Source organism: Papilio machaon, chromosome 2 (assembly GCF_912999745.1).
Source record: "Papilio machaon chromosome 2, ilPapMach1.1, whole genome shotgun sequence".
Lineage (NCBI taxonomy): Eukaryota > Metazoa > Arthropoda > Insecta > Lepidoptera > Papilionidae > Papilio > Papilio machaon.
Genome location: NC_059987.1, coordinates 8,695,969 through 8,716,748, shown reverse-complemented (window position 1 = coordinate 8,716,748; position 20,780 = coordinate 8,695,969). Strand labels below are relative to the sequence as shown.

The window sequence follows — 20,780 nt, the reverse complement described above, 5'->3', positions numbered from 1 at the left end:
CGCTAATGGAATATATAATAGATATAACCATGTTGTTAGAAATAACTGTTAAGAACCATAAGTAAGATTGCACCCGTTAAACTCAATTAAAATTGATTAATTGAAATTCAAATAATTTCTACAAGTTTTGAGAAAACAAAAATCGATAAAAGACTTGTAAAAATGTAGTCTTTAGGTACGCCTAACGGTCCATCTTTTCCTTAGATTTATTATGGCGCAAAAATCGATTCAGTAATTTGATAAAAATATTAAATAGACGGAAATAACCGGTGTTTAGAATAGTCAGACAAAGTGGTAAAAATGATTTGCCAAAGCAACACAGTAAGATGCGAGTTGACCGTTGGCACGGCGCCCGCGCTCCGCGTAAACATGCTATTTCAGATCTGAAAGTCAATTCGATCGCCTTATTGATATTCCATAGACCTACTTCCCTCCACACTGTCGACATCATTAAGATGTACCAGCATGTACGGCCCAAGAATGATGTACTGAACGTGTTATTACCAAAAACATGTACCAAGATATCAGAATATGAGACATGACTTCATAAAACTTATTAAATTCGATAAAATGATGCAACATTTTTGCGTGGGTACGGTGACTAATTTTATGTAAAGCAAATATTTGATAAAGTTATCAAGTTGACGTTTACAACTAAAACATACGGACAAATATGACGATCGCAAGTCAAATATTTGGTGTGGCCCGTGACTAATTCGATGAGCATTAAGTAACCATCGCCGGGGTGGACGACCGGCTGTTTGTCCGACGCACCGAGGGCAGGTTCATGTATTTAAAGCGCAGTCAAACAAACGTGTACGGATGAGAACCGGTGTCGGCGTCGTCCGTGATAACAATTGTTCCACCGTGGCTCGAATTTGTTACGTCGCCCGCTGCGACCTTTCGCGTCTGTCAAGAAGAACGATGGAGATATTTTGATGGATTACTCTAGGACATCATACCTCATCCGTACGAAAGATGTCATCTGCTTAGAAGACATTGCCTTACCTGAAAAAGAAAAAAATATATATTAATTTTTAAACAGAAAATTACAGCGAAAACATATTAATTAGGACTGAAATTACATTTCACAATTCTATTGAAATATAAAGTGTATTTACACATGCTAAAATGCAAAATTTTAACATTTAAAATCATAATCGAGCAATGAACTAATCTTTCCAAGTAAAAACATTTTGTGTTACCGAGTATAGTATGTTGATTTTTTTATTCCACTCCAATTGGTTACTGACCTGATGGTAAGTGATACCACCACCATAACCACGTGAATGGACCCAAAGTTTTGTAATACAAAACTCACTGCGCTTAACATCCCAGTATGTAATAATAGGCCTTTGAAACAAATAAATTTAAACAAATAAAGCATCGCACGAAAGTCATTATTTTTGCAAGTAGCAATGCAAAAGCAAGCTTTCTTTGCGGCTGTAGATTTTCTTCTGTTACATTGTGCAATATAGAGACCACTATAACAAAATTAAAATAAATATATATTATAGAGCAGCCAGAATTACCGTTGATTTCTGAGACGAAAATCTTTGACAAACTTGCGATTTTAGTCTCAGAAACCCACGTTTATTGTACATATTTTACATGATCTTAGGTTACAGATAATTTGCCTAAATATTCCTATTTGACTGTAATAAAATACACAAAAAAAATTATAGAATATATACTAAGATACCAACTATAAACATCAATTCGTAAGCTTATCGCCAATTACATCGATAGGTTGAAGTATTTATCATTCATCAGCCAAACCATTGTTTTCGCGAACAACGACTTAAATGCAAACAGAATAATGTATGTATAAATAATTTGTTTACAATAGTTATCGAATAAAGCTCTTCGTTGAAATTTTACAAGAGAAACTCCTTTCGACATTAGGTACAAACACATCCTATTATGTTATCAGGCCAGTAGAAAATCTAATCTTGAACAAATATTACAACATTGTTTTCAAAGACTTTGTATTGTTCTGTATTAATTTATCGCTCGATATAACAAGTTAGATATATTACTCTGACTTATGCAACAGAGGGCAACGCATACCGGTGGTAACACAAGATGACATCAAGACACGTTGCTTCCCATGCGCCAGACCACGTAATATAATCACTTCTCAGTCTATTCTCGATACTCATTGAGCATTATGTTTAATATATTTCACATTACTTCTGGTTACGTACATCGAATTGTATCTTTAAATGTAACATTCTAAATTACCCATAGTAAAATTCACATTATTTAATACAAAAATCGTTTCTCGTTGATTTTATTAAAACGCTAAAAATAAGGGTGGACCAAATAAAACAAATGTAACATAAAACGATTTCTAACACTAAGTATAAGACCCGGTGACTTGTTATTTTCAAAACTTGCTAGTTGTGACATTCGTGTGTTAAATTCAATTTGCTAAAATTAGAATAGAAGATCACCTTAGTGTCAAGCGTGACCGAGTATACCTACACAATGAGACGTGGGTTGCAAGGAAAGACGTAATACGACACAGAGATCAAATAAGCCATTAGGTACACTTTATGTGATTTTACATAGTAATTTACTTCGTTCACTTTTTAAGACTAATATAAATTTAACTTCAAGTCCAAATGAATAATAATAGCGTATAACTCCAATGACTATCGTAATTTTTATTACAGAATTAATTCGAAAAGGGACGTATGTCAAGTGGCCGTAATGAGTTTTTAGATCTGCTTCTAAGATAGCAAGCAATCAGACATGCTTCCTCCGTGATTGTAGCCTTTAACTGTGTAACTTTACCATGGAAGCTCGGACCGTTACAGAAAGTGAGGTCCGCGGATTCAATACAAAACTCCTGATAGAAGTAACGGTACGCGTCGAAGTTTGTACGCGATAATTCAGCCAATGGCCTAACAGAATTCATTGTAAACGTGACTTGAATGAGTTGTAAGATGCATCTTCATCGCGTAGTCACGAGTAACTATATTATTTCCCTGTATCGAAGATCTGAGAGAACGAAATGGCATTGAAAGTACAATCTTAAAAACAAAGAAAAAAATTACACAAATCTGTTCTAATGCCTAAGGGTAAAAAGTATCTCTGTATATAATTCGTGAATGTGTGATAAACTTTGGTACTTTACAATACACGAATTTCAGAAGTAATTAATAATCGCGCTTAAGTAATTAATTAACCACTTTTTACGTTACAAAAACTTTTTGTTATTTGAAAAAATATGATCACATAAGAATTTGTATTGTCTCATTTGGTTTCTGTGGTTTGACGTGTGTGAATTACTTGTTATGTGTACCTACATATTTATGCAGAATCATGGTCCCATATGACAAATTGTAATAACCTTCGCATGACGCTGACGAGGGCTCGGTGTCAACGTCGTGGGAAGACACAATGTCTCATTAGAGGTGTGTACAAGTCTATTTGTGGCAGGGGTCAATGTCACTTAGGAGTTAATTACCTAAGCAACAAAAGCGCATTTAATACTGTCGGTTTTAATTCATCAAATGTCCACGTACGAGTTGATTTCAAACGTACAATATTCTATTTAGTATTTGTGGCAATTTTACATCGATCTTTAGTTTGAATATCGACTGAGAAGTCGAAAAATAAATCTGCTTTCATCAAATATTTAAGGTTAATTTGGATTAATCAAATAAACTATACTAGTGTCCTATAAATTACAAACGAGGTCGAAATGTCCACAGCTCTAATTATCTATCAAATTAAAACGTTAGCACTTTATCTAATGACCGCAACTTACGTAAAATATCTCGTTCCTCTTTAGAACTTGTCTCAGGAGTGCAAGCGTCAAATTACGACATACCGAATGGCCTACTATCACACTCGTCTGCGACACACCACATGTTTATTCGCATTATTTTAAAAAGTTAGTATTGGCTAAAAAAATAGAATTTCAAATTATCTAAATCATATAATGTAATATAATAAAAATAAATCAACTAATTTGTAAAAGTAAATGAAAACAGTATAATGTCGTTTGGTCCCATTTTGTGGCCACACAAAAACTTTATACTTTCACAGTTTTTATGACTCATTTAAATGACTAGTTTTTTCATCATCATCAACTCCCTGGCCATATCCCACACAAGTGTGGTCGGCGCGCAAAGTTTAAACTTTAATGTATTGGGTCATTTTTTACGGCCGCCTGCCTGACTTAGTTTTTAAATTATTTTAAATTATTAAGTATAAAATAAACGAATATAATTTTGTTTATAAACCAAAAAAGAAGAAATCCATTTTGATAAAATAATAACATTTTCCCAAAGTATTTGTTGTACTTACACCTTCTTCAATTAATCTAAAATGTATTCATTGAACCGTAAATAACAAGCATCTGACCGTAAAAGTTATTATTTAAAAAGTAAAACTCTAATGAAAGAATTGAAAAAAATGATCGAAATTAAACCGAGTAATGACAATAAATAAGTGAAAACGGCACTCTTAAAATGTAACAGGGTTTGTATGTCACCAGAGATAAGTAAAAGCTGTTTAATTTTATTCAAGTACTAGCTGTTCCCGTGCTACATCAAATTCCATTCATTTTTGTTTCACAGAAAAACTTTGTTTTATTATTTACATTGGGTAAAACTTTCTAATGCAAATGTCAAAATTCTTGCCATCTTTGTTGTTATTGGCTTGCAATTTTTGTCCCTTTCTCGCATAACAGATAAATTTTGCTCACCCTCTAAGATTAAGCGTGTCGTGTTTAGCGTGTCGGAAGTATAGAGCTTCACATTCTAATAGAATTGTTAAAAAATATGCCGTAATTGCTATGACCCTGTGTTATAAAGAAGTGTGTGTTACGCTTTATTATATTTGTATAGATTTAAAACTAATAAGAAATATGTCACGTGAATACTCATTAACACCTTTTTTAAGTATTGCTCATTGCAATTTTCCGAAGTTACTCGACGGTTATTCTATGACTTTATTTTGTTTCCATACAATTCTTGCTTCTAGTCATCCTATGTCGTTAATCTTTAATACTGAACACATCATCTAGAAACTTCTAAATTAATTTACAACTTGATCATTGTTTATGTTCGTATTATTCTTATTTTTTAAATACAATAATCTAATTTAAATAATAAGCTAGATAATGCCTCTATGAGAACAGTACAAGGTCTAATAATCAACAGCACTTAAGGTAATTTTGATATTGAATACGCAATTTATAACGGCATTAAATTATATGGAAACTCTACAATGACGCTGTGGAACAATGAAAGGTAACCGCATACGTTGCCAAGATTTCTCCAGAACATCAGGTCCGGTTCAAGGTGATCTGAACCTTATTGCGCTCGTAGAGTGCTTATGTTCTTTGTGACAATTATCTCGTAAATAAGAATGAGTCCTTGCACGGTTGGGTGCATGGAAGAATCTCGAGGATCATATTACGAGCTCTTCAGACAGGTTTCAATGTCATTTGAAAAACTTTAATTGTTGCTAAGTGGGAGGAAAACTTGACGTTCATATATTTTATAGAGTAGAGGAAAAAATAGAAGCCTTGCAGGAGCTTTAATACTAGATCCAAATACCATGTGATTAGCACTGTTTTCCTTTCTCCTTGTCTCTACACTTTATGCCGGAGTCGTGATCAGAATCCGACGTGACTACTGAAATATCGCAATACACCGCTTACGGGTTTTCTTTTAAGGAACGGAACAATTACGTTTGCCGTACAAGTGGTTTAACAATCCGCACTGTTCAGCATTTCTGTTACTGCTCTAACTTTTATGACAGCTACACGGTGACCACAAAATTAAACTTTAATCAACAATAGGACCATGGGACAACTGTCTGAACCTAGCAGAGCTCACTTTTAAAATTAATCGTATGCATAGTTTTAAATTTTGAAAAAGTACAAACACACTGGTGTACTCGCAATGGTTACAGTTTGATGCCTATTTTCAATAGGAAAAAATGTATATATTTTGTCAACATTTGATCGAAACTTTTCGGCTCCACATTTACAGTTTATGTGACAATTGAACAATGCGGACTATCCGCAAAAAACAAGAAACTTTGTCATCCTAGTTTTCTAAACACAATTGATTGACAGGCTCAGTGTAACATGATAAATCGCGAATAGTGAATCTATGAGGTCGGCACATTGCGGCTTTCGCCGGCCATCGAACTCCTCCGCCTTTCGTTACTAAGCAAAAATAACGGTTCATTTAAAAGTAACGAGCCAAAGAAATTACAACGCAAATGCCAATTACTTTTCAAATGTATGAAATGTTACATAGATTTTTATGTACCCAAGGCTTGTTCAATTACATACATTTGCATTTAGCATATTATATTTAAGTACAAGTAGAGGAGGAACGGAACATCATTACATCATTGCTATTACAATTTTTTGTATAACATATACATATGTTGTATCATTTTCCTAGCCATTTGGTCGGAATCTTTGAAATCTTGAAAAATCAAGATACAAACAACATAAAAATATACCGAATATAGTGATTACATAAAAGTAATATAAGTACAAAAACAGTAAACAGTCGTTCAATGTTTATATGCACATAGTTGATTCGAGTGTCATACCTATATATTACATAGTCGCGTCGCTGTTGCCATTCAGTGTGACATTGTCTATAGGCCCCCTTCGTCGGTATAGTGTACTGAATGGCATCGTATAGACATATTCATGCATTATTTGTCTCAACTTCCGCACAGAGTATGGGGTAACAAGTGGAGCGTGCAGGCTGGGGTTGGGTCCGCACATGCGTCGCGAACAGACACCAGTTCACTTGCGTTAACCTGCCACCATCACTTCAGCCAACTTAAACCGATATTTGTATAAATGACGATGAATCTATATGCATGATTTTTTTGTATGCCAATTATTTAGGCGGTTCATGTATTTATTTTTAGTTAAATACATTTATATCGTTCAATTAAAAAGGTCTAACGTATGACTGTTGGACTGTTAGCAATAATACTGTAGAAGTAACTTAAACGTCGCCTGACACATCATTATGTATTATCTGTTAGACATTTATAAACATACGTTGTCAGCTATTAAAAATTCATTACATGCAACGCCATAAAAAAGTTTAAAGCGTCAGTGCATTGCCGCACCTTACCACGCATACCCTTGCAGTGACATCTACCGGACGCAGCCGAAAATCCCGAGGTAAAAAAAACTTGAAACATCATACTTTATTGATAGCCGGCAAATTCTATTTATAAGTTATAACGCAGTAAACTCTTAAAAATCTCGCAACACTAATTTCTTTCAGTAAGTTCATGTTTTCAATCCAAAAATATTGACGTAAAAAGTATATTTTCACATAAAAAAATGTAACATTTCTTTTGAAGCTCACTTTACTATGAAACATAAGACTGTTATTAAAATTACAACTTTTAAAAGTGCCTAGTAGTGCCTGTAAATTCAGTGCCTGCACTGTTTACAAGGGATGTGAATTAAACAAGTAACATTATTATTTCTTTAAACTACATAGTAGAGGTTTATTTTTAACCGAGGTTAACTTGTTTATTGCATAAAGTTAAAATTTTGAGCAATGTTCATTACATTTATAAAATCATTAAACTTTAGCACTCAAGGCTATAATAATTAATCTTTAACTGATCGCTGTGATTAAATTTTAAATTTATTAAAAATCTAGATACAAATAATCCTTTTAAAAACATTCATTGATCCATACATCCAAAAATTAGCATTTAATATAAGTAAAAAGTAAGATTTACTTCTTATTTTTAAAAATAAACGTTAGTAAAGATTAATTCCATCATAATACCTATATAATATAAGTCACAAGGTTTAAAAAAGGCACGTAATCTGATACCGCTACATAAAATTTAATTTTAGGTGTTATCTAATAGTAGACATTTCTATATTATGCAGTAGAGAATAACAAGCGACAGCAGATAAACCTGTCTCATTTAAATTCATCATGTTGTGTTAGTTCGTGACAAGGATACACACTACTGGATAAATAAACGTTTATTTTCTGACCATGTCTACGGAACGCCTTAATAAAATGACCTACATAAACATGTCCTATCGGCCAAAGTCTCGAAACGAGAAGAAATAATTTTTATTTCATTGAAAATAAACCTTGGGTTCATTTAATGCAAAAGTAAAATGTCTGTTTCGATTGAAGATAGTCTAGAATAAAATAGTAGTTTAATTTGTATTGACTTGTTATATCTGATCTTTAATAGTGCAAGTACGAATCAAGCTAAAATTAGACATCATTGAACTAAATCATGGCGACAGAGTGACGAGAGATTAGGACAAGTGTGGAGAGGCATACTGATGACATAATTGACTCGCTGAAAAAAAACGCTGCTTAACTTGATGAGCGTATGCTAAGTCCTAGCTTGGGTACCATTCAAGGTGCCATTTTTGTAAAGAAATGTTTAATGACATTTTAAAAGTGCAATCAGATAATTTCGACTTTATAATTAGTGGGAACACTGCACAGCGTAGGGATAACTCATGTTCGCTCGTCTTTTAATACCTACTTCACATTTTTTCGTACTGGATAATACATTCTGTAAAAATATTGTGTTGTTATGGCACGCGTACCATAGTTACGCCATCCTAGTCCCTAGCTTATTGAACGACGCCTTTCATTATGTATATTACATTTCCTGGTCACAGGAAGGTTAACCCAGGAGGACAAAATAAAAATAGTGTGTTTTTACGCTATCTATATTAGTTTTATTGGTAGCAAAATAATCTATGGCCCTAATATTAAACACTGTTGAAGTTCATGTAACAACCGGACACTGGTCAGGAATTTTTTTTTAGTATTTCTTTCAGAGTCGCATTCATTGATTTCTATTTTATACCGCGACTGACTCTCATTTATTCGAGCATCAATTCACTACTTAAGAACACTACGTAAGTGAAACAAATTACCTCTCATATATATAGTAGCTGAGTGCAGTAATTACAATTTATTCAAAGTATCTAAGGCTCTTGGCATTTGTCCGCCTTTCCACAACGACATGCGACATTGACATTGGACGGACCCACGGCGTTAATTACACTTAATTCTAGTCTTGTCTTACTAATTATTTTCAAACGCTTACATTCGTAGTTTGCCATTTAAAGCGAGTAATCTATCCTTAAAGTACACAAAAGTACACAAATTTCACGAGGAATACCTATTTTAACTATAATACGAATAAACACTACAATCTAATTTGCAAAAACAAAAAAGGCAATCACATTCCTACACCAAAAATATAGAACAATGAACTGATATAAATTATGCATGCACCAAATATTCCATAAGGCTGTTGACCTATTGACATATTAAAGAAAAACCAAAACCACTAGAAAAAAAAACAAAGAAACACCAACACCAAACAAACAACACGCTAGTTTTTGAATATAGTTAAATTGTCGCATACAAAATTATATAAAGTCGTATAAAGTTTAAAATTGAAAGTACTATCTGACAATATACTTTTTTTTAAAAGTTGTACAAGAACTAGCGTGTATCGTTACAGAACAAAAACAACCATGGACACATAAGCCAAAACGTTCCTAGCGTGGCGCTTTCTACCTGGAGTGCTGTTGCCTGTCAGAAGGTGGCGGAGAGGGCGCGCGGGACGAGGCGGCGGTGTTGTCGCGTGCCTCTGTTGCCGACGCAGGACTGCCCGACCCGCTGCCGCCGAGCGCCAGCGCCAGCCCGCTGATGCTGAAGACACACCACCACGTCACCACAGCCCTAGTAGCCTCGGATACAATCAGTCACCTTGACCTAGCTGCTCCAAAGTACACAAGCGCACCAAACACCATCAAACTACGTCAACTACAACTTTAAATTTAAACTATGAAAACACATTTCTCTAATGATGTTTTTGGAGCAGTTAGTTCGTTAAAATGGAACTAGGATTGATACGCTATCGTACTACTTTAGTTATTGTGACTATATTTAGTGAAGTCATCAATGCTTCAGTGTTCTACATCAAACAATGAACTCAATATATAATATCCCGCCTTGCATTGTTAAAAAAGTTGTGTTGTAAACAGCCGAGCTAAGCAGAACATTCTCAGCGGGGTGAAGAGATACATAAGCGGTGATGTTTAGTTAGTGGCAAGGCAATGGAGGTGTCATTTGTATTGAGGTAAACGCAAGCAAGCATATTTTACGTATCTGTTTAGTATTAGACCTATCATGCAAAAACCTAACAAAAATGTCATATTAAGTTACGTTACGTGCTATTATTGTAGCACCAAGATCTTTGTCTTTCAATCCCATCAAGAGCTGGGAATCGTTTCACATGGATAATGAACAGTACAAAGAACGGTGACTTGAATTCTAGTCTCTCGAGCAGTTCAGTGTTAAGACAATAATGAGCATTCAAACGTCAATCAAAAAGTCTAGGAGAATAAAGAGGTACATGGAAACTGGTGTGCATCCAGTCATTCAATCTTAAGTGGGGGAAATCTGGCAATTATAGTGAATAACGTCAATGAACGAGAATACTCCGCGCGGAACGTAGCCAGCATGTGAATGAAATGCGTCGGTTAACGACCAGTCTATACCAGTTGCTCTCAATCTTTCTACACATTGACCGTGAATCTTTCTTTAAAATAACTTGGTAATTGTAGTATGAAAGATGTTAATTGTAAACAATAATTTTAGCTGAAGATACATTTACTTTGTAACTTCAATTAATTGTGAGTTACCAATTAAAATACAAGAATAAATTAAAGAACACATACAAAATTCTATGTGTATGTGAAATGTTGAGTTTATAAACAACATTTACTAAAAACACTATTCTTCGTGAAAACAACGGAAGTCGTTAAACAGAACAGGTCAACTTCAATGTTGTTATAACGCTGAAGGTTATAATTTCTAAATATAATTTTGTATGCGACAAATTAATTTTAATAACAATTAATTTTAAAACAAGGCGTGAATATAGAGTGTGGTGAGGCCAAATTTGAGGTTGAGTTTATGCGGAAGTGTGTAGTACCGTAAAAAAAAATAATTGCAACAAAGGACAATACCATATTGTACCTAGTTAAAAAATATTACCGGAAAATTTGAACTCATTTTCTTTAAACTATTCAATTAAAACATGTAAAATTTACGATTTATTGTAATATCTATTTAAACAGTTCTATCACTGAAGTTGTACTAGAAAATAAGAACGACATTCGCATTTACAAAATGTTCATGATTGCTTCTTGTTATAATTAATTATCACCTATCTTTGTTTATACTGATCTATGGATCAATGACGCAAATCGTCTCATCTTAGAGACCTTTCATGACCTAACTGGTACTAAAGAGGTGGTAATAACTAGAATGACGTCATCCGTCGACAACGCATCGTACAATGTGTACAATGTGTTGTCGACGGTGGCGGTTACGTACGAAGGAGGTCCAAAGTGGATGACATCAACGTAATTATAATTCGTTACGCGTCAACAGACTTATTGGCAGACTCGCTGATTGTTTCCGTGACATGTAATAACTAAAGCGCCATTTTGATTCACCGGTAGTTTGTTATCGGATTAATAAGCGGCAAGTTACGTAAATTCTGCTATTTTCACATCATAGTTGTAAGCAGAGATTCCCAAACTATTCTCGTAGACACCTTTCAAAATTTTACTTTTAAAATCGATTCGAATCGAATTCCAGGTATCGTACACCTCCGAGGTTAGGTCTCTTTGACGAAACAGAGTTAACAATATTTTTATACAGTGTTTATTGTCTTAGAAACCAATGGTTAGACCATTTTGGGACTCATTGGTTTAAAGAATAATGATGTTATAATCAATATCTTCAATAGGATCGTTTTCCTCTAATGTAAGTTGTGTACTTTATAAAGCGATTACGTCATTCCTTTGGTTGTGTACAAATATTTTATGGCCATAAAGTACAGAAATAAATTAAATTTCTTTGGACAGTACTTTATATCTGAAATTGTCATGTTTACATTCCCTTTATGTATAAAACGATCGTTTTATTGCCATCTTGGTATCAAAGTCAGAAATAAAATTTCGATTAAATAAAGTTAACATATAAATGTTTTTCATATAAAGGAATAAGTAAACAATTTTTACTTGATGACAAATAAAAAAAACGGGTTATCATTGTAAATGGAAAATAAACATTTAACGATGTTTTAATCTGACTACATCATGATTTTATAAGTTTTTAATTCGTTCCTTTCACTTAAAACCTCTTTGTTTTGTCTCTCTCGTTGTTAAAGCCTGATAAAGGATATGATCAAAACTGTTTCGGTTATAATCCTATTGTGAAGTACCTCCTTCCAAAAGCGTACAATTTTGTAACTATTCTAATAAATTTTAGTGTCATTCTCAAATGATTTTGAGTGATCAGAAGGTTTATTATACCCCATTCTCATTATTATGATGTTTGATTAACCTCACCTGACTATTGCATCATGCAATTATAACTAAACTTTAATTTTGCTCCAGAGTCGGCAAGGTCACAAACCGCAGCCGGTCCCAAGGTTAGGAAAGTCGATCATACGATTTATAATTACAAAATAATTATTAATATATGAACCGTCGACGCGTTTTATTTGTTAAATAATAAAAGTAGCCCACGTCACGATATGCAATATAAAACTTGTATATATTCCTTATTTAATTGCGTCTAAAATATAACATTTCATCTTTATAGAGACGTTCTTATTAAACTGAGTCATTCCAGTAGAGTTCTGGTTAACACGCGATATCACCGTAAAGTAAACAAAAGTCCGTTGACGTTGACGACGAAAGAAAAAGTTCTACGAAATTTACTCAAAGTATATATTTCATAATAGTATTAAACTATTTTATCTGGATAGATTACTCATTTTACATGTATTTGCGTTGATAGTAAACGTAATTTTTAAAAAACATAAATAAATCTTCTTGTGCGCAAAATTTAATTACATTCGCAGACACAAATTCTAGGCTGTCTTCCAAAATAATCATCATCTTTAATAATTCAATATTTAACATCTTAAAATACCGGTCTGGTCACGGAATTCAGAATATGAATACACTTGGCAAGATATCAATACAACTGGTTATTTATGTTATTTGTAGCGAATTAGCAACAAATAGTAGGAACATATTGCTACATGATGTGATCAGATGATTTTAATATGGACATGTAAACATAAAGCGATAAGATATTGATATGCAATCAGGTAGGTACCGAAGGCATTTTATGCTAATGTAGTATCTTCCTTATGGTAGATCTAACATTTTATATCTGTTATAAACTGATACGACAACGATGCAATCTATAAATAAAAATCTCAGTGAGGTTAAATATTTGTAAAAAAAAAAATATTTTTTTAGTACGAGGAGAGGGCAAACGAGCGGCGGGAACATTAGGTCGATTATCGACGCCCATGGACATCCTCATCACTTGACATATAAAACCATCTCCGTTCCAAAAATCAATTCATTAAGAATCATTCCCTTTCTTTCATCTCTTATGAATGGATTTACTTTCTTCTAAATATATTTCAATGTTTATGGGCCAAAGTAACAAATTACTGATTTATAACTAAACTATAGGCCTATGTGGCCTATTTTCCTATATGGTAGAAGAAACTCTGAGAACTTCTCCTGAAAAGTTGTCAATTTGCACATTATCCCTTATTCGTAGGAGCCATCGAATTATGCTTCTTTTAAAGTAAAAGATATCATGTATTTTTTTTTATTATGAAATATCGACGGCAGAAAGCGGAAATGTCGTATCTCGAAAATTGGCCCAAATAAGTTAACATCAATTGCTGTAACTAGTAAAAAAATAATCAATGGATTAGTAACTTTAGGACATACCAATTAACGGTATCAAATAACGCTTAGATTGATAGAAATACGTTCCAAAGTTCAACTTCCTATCTTAATTAATTTAGGAGTTGTGATTTTTTTGAAATAGCTTTTTGGCTCTGGTGTAAAACTAGATATTTTGAGATACGACATTTCCGCTTTCTGCCGTCGATATATTACTTAAGAATTTCATATTTACAAAATAAAACCATTATTAAAAAAACACGTTACTAACTTGTGAATCTATAAAACTCGCAAACATAAAAACTCTACAATATCGTGAAGCTGATCGTTCCGTCGTTAAAGTCAAAGTCACTCTTGGATTCCGATAGCATAAACCTGAAGCATTTATGCTTATTACTGACACGGTTTATTTTATTGCATCAGTATCTATTTGCAATGTATGCTGTTGCTGCATTTTCAATTGCACATTAACGGTAACTACCGGTACGCCAGCGGCCGCGTCGATAATGGCGTCTCGGACATTCGTAAATGTTACTATTATTTCAGTTAAGGACAGACAATCGTTTACTTGATTGTAACTCTCAATTGGAATTAGTAATATCACAGATTGCAATACAAATAAGCACTACATTTGTTGAAAATCAAAAAGTCTGACTGACTACTGACAGATAACTCCTGTAGGCCTGTAAGCTCGTATAAAGTCAAAAAATTACCCTCTTGGCAGTCAAGCTACAAGTATATCCCTTGAAGTATCCTAAATAGTAACATGCGCTTCACAAACAGTAGTAAAATATTTTATTAATAAGCAAATGTGTTACAAAGTAAAGACAAATGCATATCGAATACTCGAAACGTGTTCAACAACAACACATCGAAATCAATAGAGCTGTTGAACCTTTCAACATCTCAAGTGGCAAATTGTACGCCTTCGATACGATCGGAAAGATCGAGAACGTGAAATACCACAGTACGTTCTACAGCCTACAAGTACACACTTGTACATTGAGACTGGTCAACTTAAGCTGACGTCATGCTGTAAATAAAAAGGAAACTTTCGTCAAAGGATAAAGTTATTAATATTTTTGTAAAGCAGTGTAGATACATATAAAAAGCTTTGTAGTCAAAACCTGAAAATCCTCTTGTATCACATTTTACTGCATAAATGAACAACAATATGTATTGTTTTAATAACAATGGTACAAACGCCAATAATCATTATCATAATTACGAGGAATCGAGTGTACAATCATCTTAACAGTGCAGCAAAAACGTGCAGTGCGAGATAACCTTCAGCAAACGTCAAACGGGCCGATTGTGTAATCATGTTATATCATGTAACAGCCCCCGTTAAGCCAACAAAGGTACCCTTCAAAGTAGTACGTTGTAAATCATACAAACGGTCGTTAGAGGCGCGTGCGGAGACCGATAATGGCGATAATGTTACGCCGATGTAATATTTATCTTAATGCGTTACAACTTAGATCACACTTTACTTTGTCGGTAACATTTAAACCATTTGTTTGGCCCGTAGACCGTGGACCGGTGATAAATGGTACGGAACAATCGCCTTTTGATCCGGAATCACGTTCGTTTCGGTCCTTACTCCTTGAAGGATATGACATTTAAACTGTAATCGGTATATCTTTGTTACAAAACAACAAAACGAAATTATTTCAAGTTACTTGGCCTCATATTTTCCGATACAAATTCTTTGTTCCGTGTTAATTACAAAACAAGACTTATATTAATCAGACAATGACGTCCTTTGGATGGAAAAAAAATCAAGAGATGTAGAAAATTGTTTGATTGACCACTCGGCAAACTGGTGTATTATACCGATCGCAATAATATAAGACATCCTCAATACTCCTCAAAGAATAACTCAATAACCACATAAACTATTTGGAAATCACATCTTTATTCTGTGAAGAGATATAAAATAGGGAAAAAAGCATCAAATTAGGATATACCCGAGCAAAAATTTATCTCTTCTTCGAAAACGAGCAATATCTTCTCAAAAGTTCTAGTGAATGCGAGTCAATATTTATCTAGAAAAAAACAAAGCAAATAATGAAGCATACAGACATCCATTTAATAATAATTTATGGAGTAAACAACAATGTTTAATGAAGCTTATTGACCTGTTATTGATAAGAAGAGTCATACTTTGTATAGCATTTACATGGCCTTCTAGGCGTTTGTAATAGAGAACGAACTGATAAAAGTAAATATTAATTTTAATACCAGTCTTATCATATAACACTAATCTGTTTTTTCCGCTTTCCTAAGTCCTAAAATAAATCTACTTTGTGGCAATCTTAATATTTGATAATAATTTTAAAATTTAAATTCATATAAACATAACGTAGGACAAATAACAAAATAGAATGAAATTTATATTCCACAAAAAAAAAAAACTGACATGAAAAGAAGACGATGTTCGAATTTGAGCTGTCGCCTAAAATAAAAGCTTAATTTAAAAATAAAATAGCGCCGCGGGGGCAGCCGCGTCAATAAATTATCTGAGCTAATACTTCCGCGATGCCACAGAGCTGGATTACATCAAACACTAGAGACGTGCCCCGATTTCGCACGAATGGTTATATTTACCAAAATACATCTACATATTTTTATTGGAACGATGTATGCTAATTCGTTAGGAAGAATTTGGCTGGCGATTGCTTCATGTCAGGTTATAACAAGTTTCATTAGCTAATGAAACATAAATTGGGTAACGATAAACTACAAGTTATGGAAAATTAGATAACAATTTGAGAAGTTTTTTTGATAACTTGTTGACACTTAAATGTAGTAAACTTGTTGCGTTATTGCCATTTCAGTTACGATAATTGTGGTATATTCATTATTTTCTCTGGAGAATACTTCTTTTCCTATTTAGTAAAGGGATTATTTACTATGTGTTTTTTTACATCCTGATAACGTGATATAAATGCGCAACATTAATCTTAGTTACCTCTAAAGCTTGAAAACATCTGTACATGAAACAGGTACAAACAAATGAGTAACGTTTTCATGATTGTTTATTTTCGTTCAATTCCGTAGTGGCGCCTGGTTCACCTTGACCTGGGTTCTTGCCTGGCAGATAAACCTATAAACATTGACCTTCCCACCCCTGCAAAAATATTACTGAATTAACGCCGGGAGGGAAATGAACAAGAAGTTTGGAGGACCATATTATATTGGCCCTTGGTTTTAAGCGCTATATACGTTAACGCCAATTCTCATAACAGTTTTGTTATTTTCATGGTTGAATTTGAAGATTGTTTAACATTTTGTTCCGACCGACACACAAAAACTCAAATATGGAACATTTCCATATAGAAATTAAGACAAAAGAACAAAATCATAAACAAGTTATTGTTAACATTAGAAGATAAAGTCAATATTTAAGGTAATTTTACGTACACAACCAGTTCTGCACACATTAATTTCAACGTGTTTACCTGAAGGTTGCCTTGATTCAGTACCGCGGTGCGTGTTAAAATCTATTTCAGGCGCGAGACACGTATATAACTGAAAACAACATTTCAAAATTCTGCTAAACGTATTCGCTTTCCTTAAACAAAGTTTTATAAACAATTAAATCGTTTAAAGGGTAAAAGGAAACGGGAATCGTAAAATTAAGGTAATATTTAAAACCTTACATTTCCTGGATTGCAAACACAATAGCAATTATTGTAAGTTATATGGCACCTTGATACTTAACATTTCACATAACTACTTTTTAAACAGAACGAATTAAGGAAAGGCAATTGTATCAAAGGCCAAACAATTTCAATCGTTATCCGGAGTCAATCATTTTTTAAGGTTATAACACAAATAATTAATGAATTTATAGTAGAACGTTTATGAAATAAAATTACTACTAAAATAAAATTTATTTAATGTGAGATAAAGTAAAAACTATATTAACAAAATAAAGTTAAATAAAAGAAAAAGTAGGGAACAACAACAAAACAATAGCTCATCATAACAAAAACACAGGACTGCAAAAACAATAGCTAGCGTTAATTAGAATCAACGACAGGCGTAATAAATTTTAATATTTGACAAGGATAAAAGGTTCTCCAGCGGACAATAAACCGAGTAATTGATTCGATGCGAAATCGAGCCGCCACCCACAGTGCACCAAAATACGCTAACGATGTAGCCGTGCCTTGCTCCATGTGCATTTTGAATTGTTTGATTAATCACCGCCGATATCGAGTTAAATACAGATGATGAAATAATCCTATAATCTACATGTTTATGGATGAGTAGAGATAGACCCAGTATTTAAAGCATTATATTTACGACGTTTGAAACATCTCAAGTTGGGCGTCTAGTTCTAATGTCGGAGATTATTTGAATTCATCGCAGTGTAAACCATTAGATTGATCTTTCCAGTTATTTGGAACGAAACTGGCAAGTGCTGTCTAGTGATTGATTATTCAAGTCGGTGATTCTTATAAAAAAATCTCAACCCCATGTAACGTAACCCCAAGGTCATTAAGCTGTACACAAAGGTCGTCCGTCGAACCTTGCCAGATCCGGACGAGAGGGGATGATCGACACATTGCGGTCACGTGTCTTCGGTTACGGGTCATTGACCTACCCGTGCACGCAATCTACGCAGGGTTGCTTTGCTGTACAAAAATTACTAACGAAGACACGTTTAATTTTAAATAATGTTTAACGTATACCTAATACATAAACACATATATAACATTTATCAGGATCAAATACTTGTGCATATTAAAAGATTAGTAAGTTACAGTAATAAGTTACCTTTGATATCCAAATTAGGGAACAACGAACAAGAACCGGCGTACAGTTTGCGTGCAGAAAATTCCTTAGTCATTTCCTTAGTCTTAGCTTAGTCACTCGGAAATTTCTTTGCATTTCCTAATTAATTTTTGTAGACGTACTATAAAAATTAATTCCATAGCATTTTTTTTTTAGTTTCAATAAAGTTTTTTGAGTTCAGAGGTTTAACCAGTTAAATCTTTTTAATTTATATCCACCGTTCACTGACACTATGAAAGTATTCAGGTTATATAGCACTTCCTCCTGCAGCAATATTTGATCTAGAATGTTCCCGTCTGAACTAGAGATAAGGTTATGGATAATTTCCGTCAGCAGCATATCTCGATTGCGTTCCCACAACTATCAAACGTCCGGATTGTGAATCATTTTGCGTGAACCCATGAGTTATAATTCAATTTATAATACACTAAAGTTTGTCAATGATGATTTAAAGAGGAAAATTTTATTTATAATTCTTTACAACAGGGACTTCCCATTCACGAATAATGCACACAAAAATATTGGTATCCACTTTCTGCAAGGAAAATGACTGATGACAATTTTGTACGAGTATTTCGGTAGTGGAAACACGTTGTTATAATGTTGCTTCGCTAGAACAATTAAAAAAAGGCGGCTAACAAAAGGATGTAGGGTAATATGATCAGTGAGCTTGTGACAGGCTGCAAGCATGACGGTCACATTACACTTGTAGTGGTGGTCTTTTATCCATTGTAATGGACCTGTTCCCACGGACTCAGATTTTATTTTATTCTTTTAGGCAAATGTACGAGGGGAGGTCCAAAAGTTCGCGGAATGAAGGGGTTGTCAATGAAATATAACAATAAATTTATTTTTCCTTTTCAATATAATCACCCTTAAGTCTAATACATTTATTCGATCTATGAATTAATTTTTCTAAACCATCGAAAAAATATTTTTTGTCTTTGGCCTCAAAATGGGCCGAAATTGCCTCCTTCACTTCATTATCGTCGGAAAATTTCCTTCCCCTTAGCTCTTTTTTTAAATTTGGAAATAAATAAAAATCGCTAGGAGCCAGGTCTGGACTGTAGGGTGGGTGAACAAGTGGTTCGAACCCATGTGTGTGCAGAGCAGCCATGGCAACTCGGCTCTTGTGAACCGGCGCGTTGTCTTGCAAAAGCAACACACCCTTGGCCAATTTTCCTCGACGTTTTTCTTTAATTGACTCCTTTAACTTTTCTAATATGAGTGCGTAGTATTCTCCGGTTATAGTGGTACCTTTTTCTTTATAATCAATGAGTAATATTCCCTTACAATCCCAAAAAACAGTGGCCATCAACTTTCCCGCCGATTCTGACACCTTGAATTTTTTGGGAGGTGGTGTACCCTTTTTGTGCCATTGCATGGACTCCTGTTTGGACTCAGGTTCAAAGTGATGAACCCATGTTTCATCTCCAGTAACAATCCGCTCCAAAATCTGCACGGGCTCGTCTCCACACAACTCCAAAAAGTGCTTAGACGCGTCGACGCGCTGCTGTTTTTGAAGCGGCGTGAGCATTCTCGGCACCCATCTTGCACTGACTTTTGTCATGCCCAGGTGGTCGTGCAGGATACGCAAAATAGTTGTATCTGATACTCCAACAAATGCAGATAATTGTTTCTTCTTCAAACGTGTGTCTTCGAGTACAAGTTTTTCGACTTTTTCGACGATGTCTGATGTGGTGGCGTCAGCTGGCCGCCCAGAGCAAGAGTCGTCTTCAATTGAATCTCGACCATGTTTAAAAAGACCATGCCACTTATAAACCATTGTTTTACCAGGGCACTGATCTCCATAAACGGCTTCCATTTCATTTAAAATGGTTTGAACGTTTTTTCCTTGCTTGGTAAGGAATTTTATCACAGCGCGATGTTCAATTTTCTCCATAGTTGCAGTTTGCTTCCGGATTGACTTGTTCAGCAGGCGAGTACTCGTAAACGAATGGCACTATAGGGTTGAAATGTTATATATATACTAATTATGAGTGCCCAATTAGTATGACACTAAGCGAGCTACCCTATCCCCACTCCATCCCCTCCATTCCGCGAACTTTTGGACCTCCCCTCGTAAGTGTGCAATGTTTATGTTATATCATCTCAGAGAATGTTTTATGGACAGCATCTTACTAATCCTAAAAACTATTATACCGAT

At 34.2% G+C, this 20,780-nt stretch overlaps 1 protein-coding gene across 2 annotated transcripts in view; it reads right to left on the bottom strand.

The window, feature by feature from the left end:
• LOC106716899 (protein bunched, class 2/F/G isoform) overlaps nucleotides 1–20,780 on the bottom strand; it is a 137,408-nt gene that overhangs the window by 60,943 nt on the left and 55,685 nt on the right. Inside the window, exon 2 of one of the 2 annotated variants that reach the window (XM_014510548.2) lies at nucleotides 9,591–9,725. The exons of the other annotated variant lie outside the window; for it this stretch is intronic. Coding sequence (XP_014366034.2) covers nucleotides 9,591–9,725 — 135 coding nt within the window. The remainder of the gene's footprint in view (nucleotides 1–9,590; nucleotides 9,726–20,780) is intronic. 2 annotated transcript variants of the gene reach the window in all.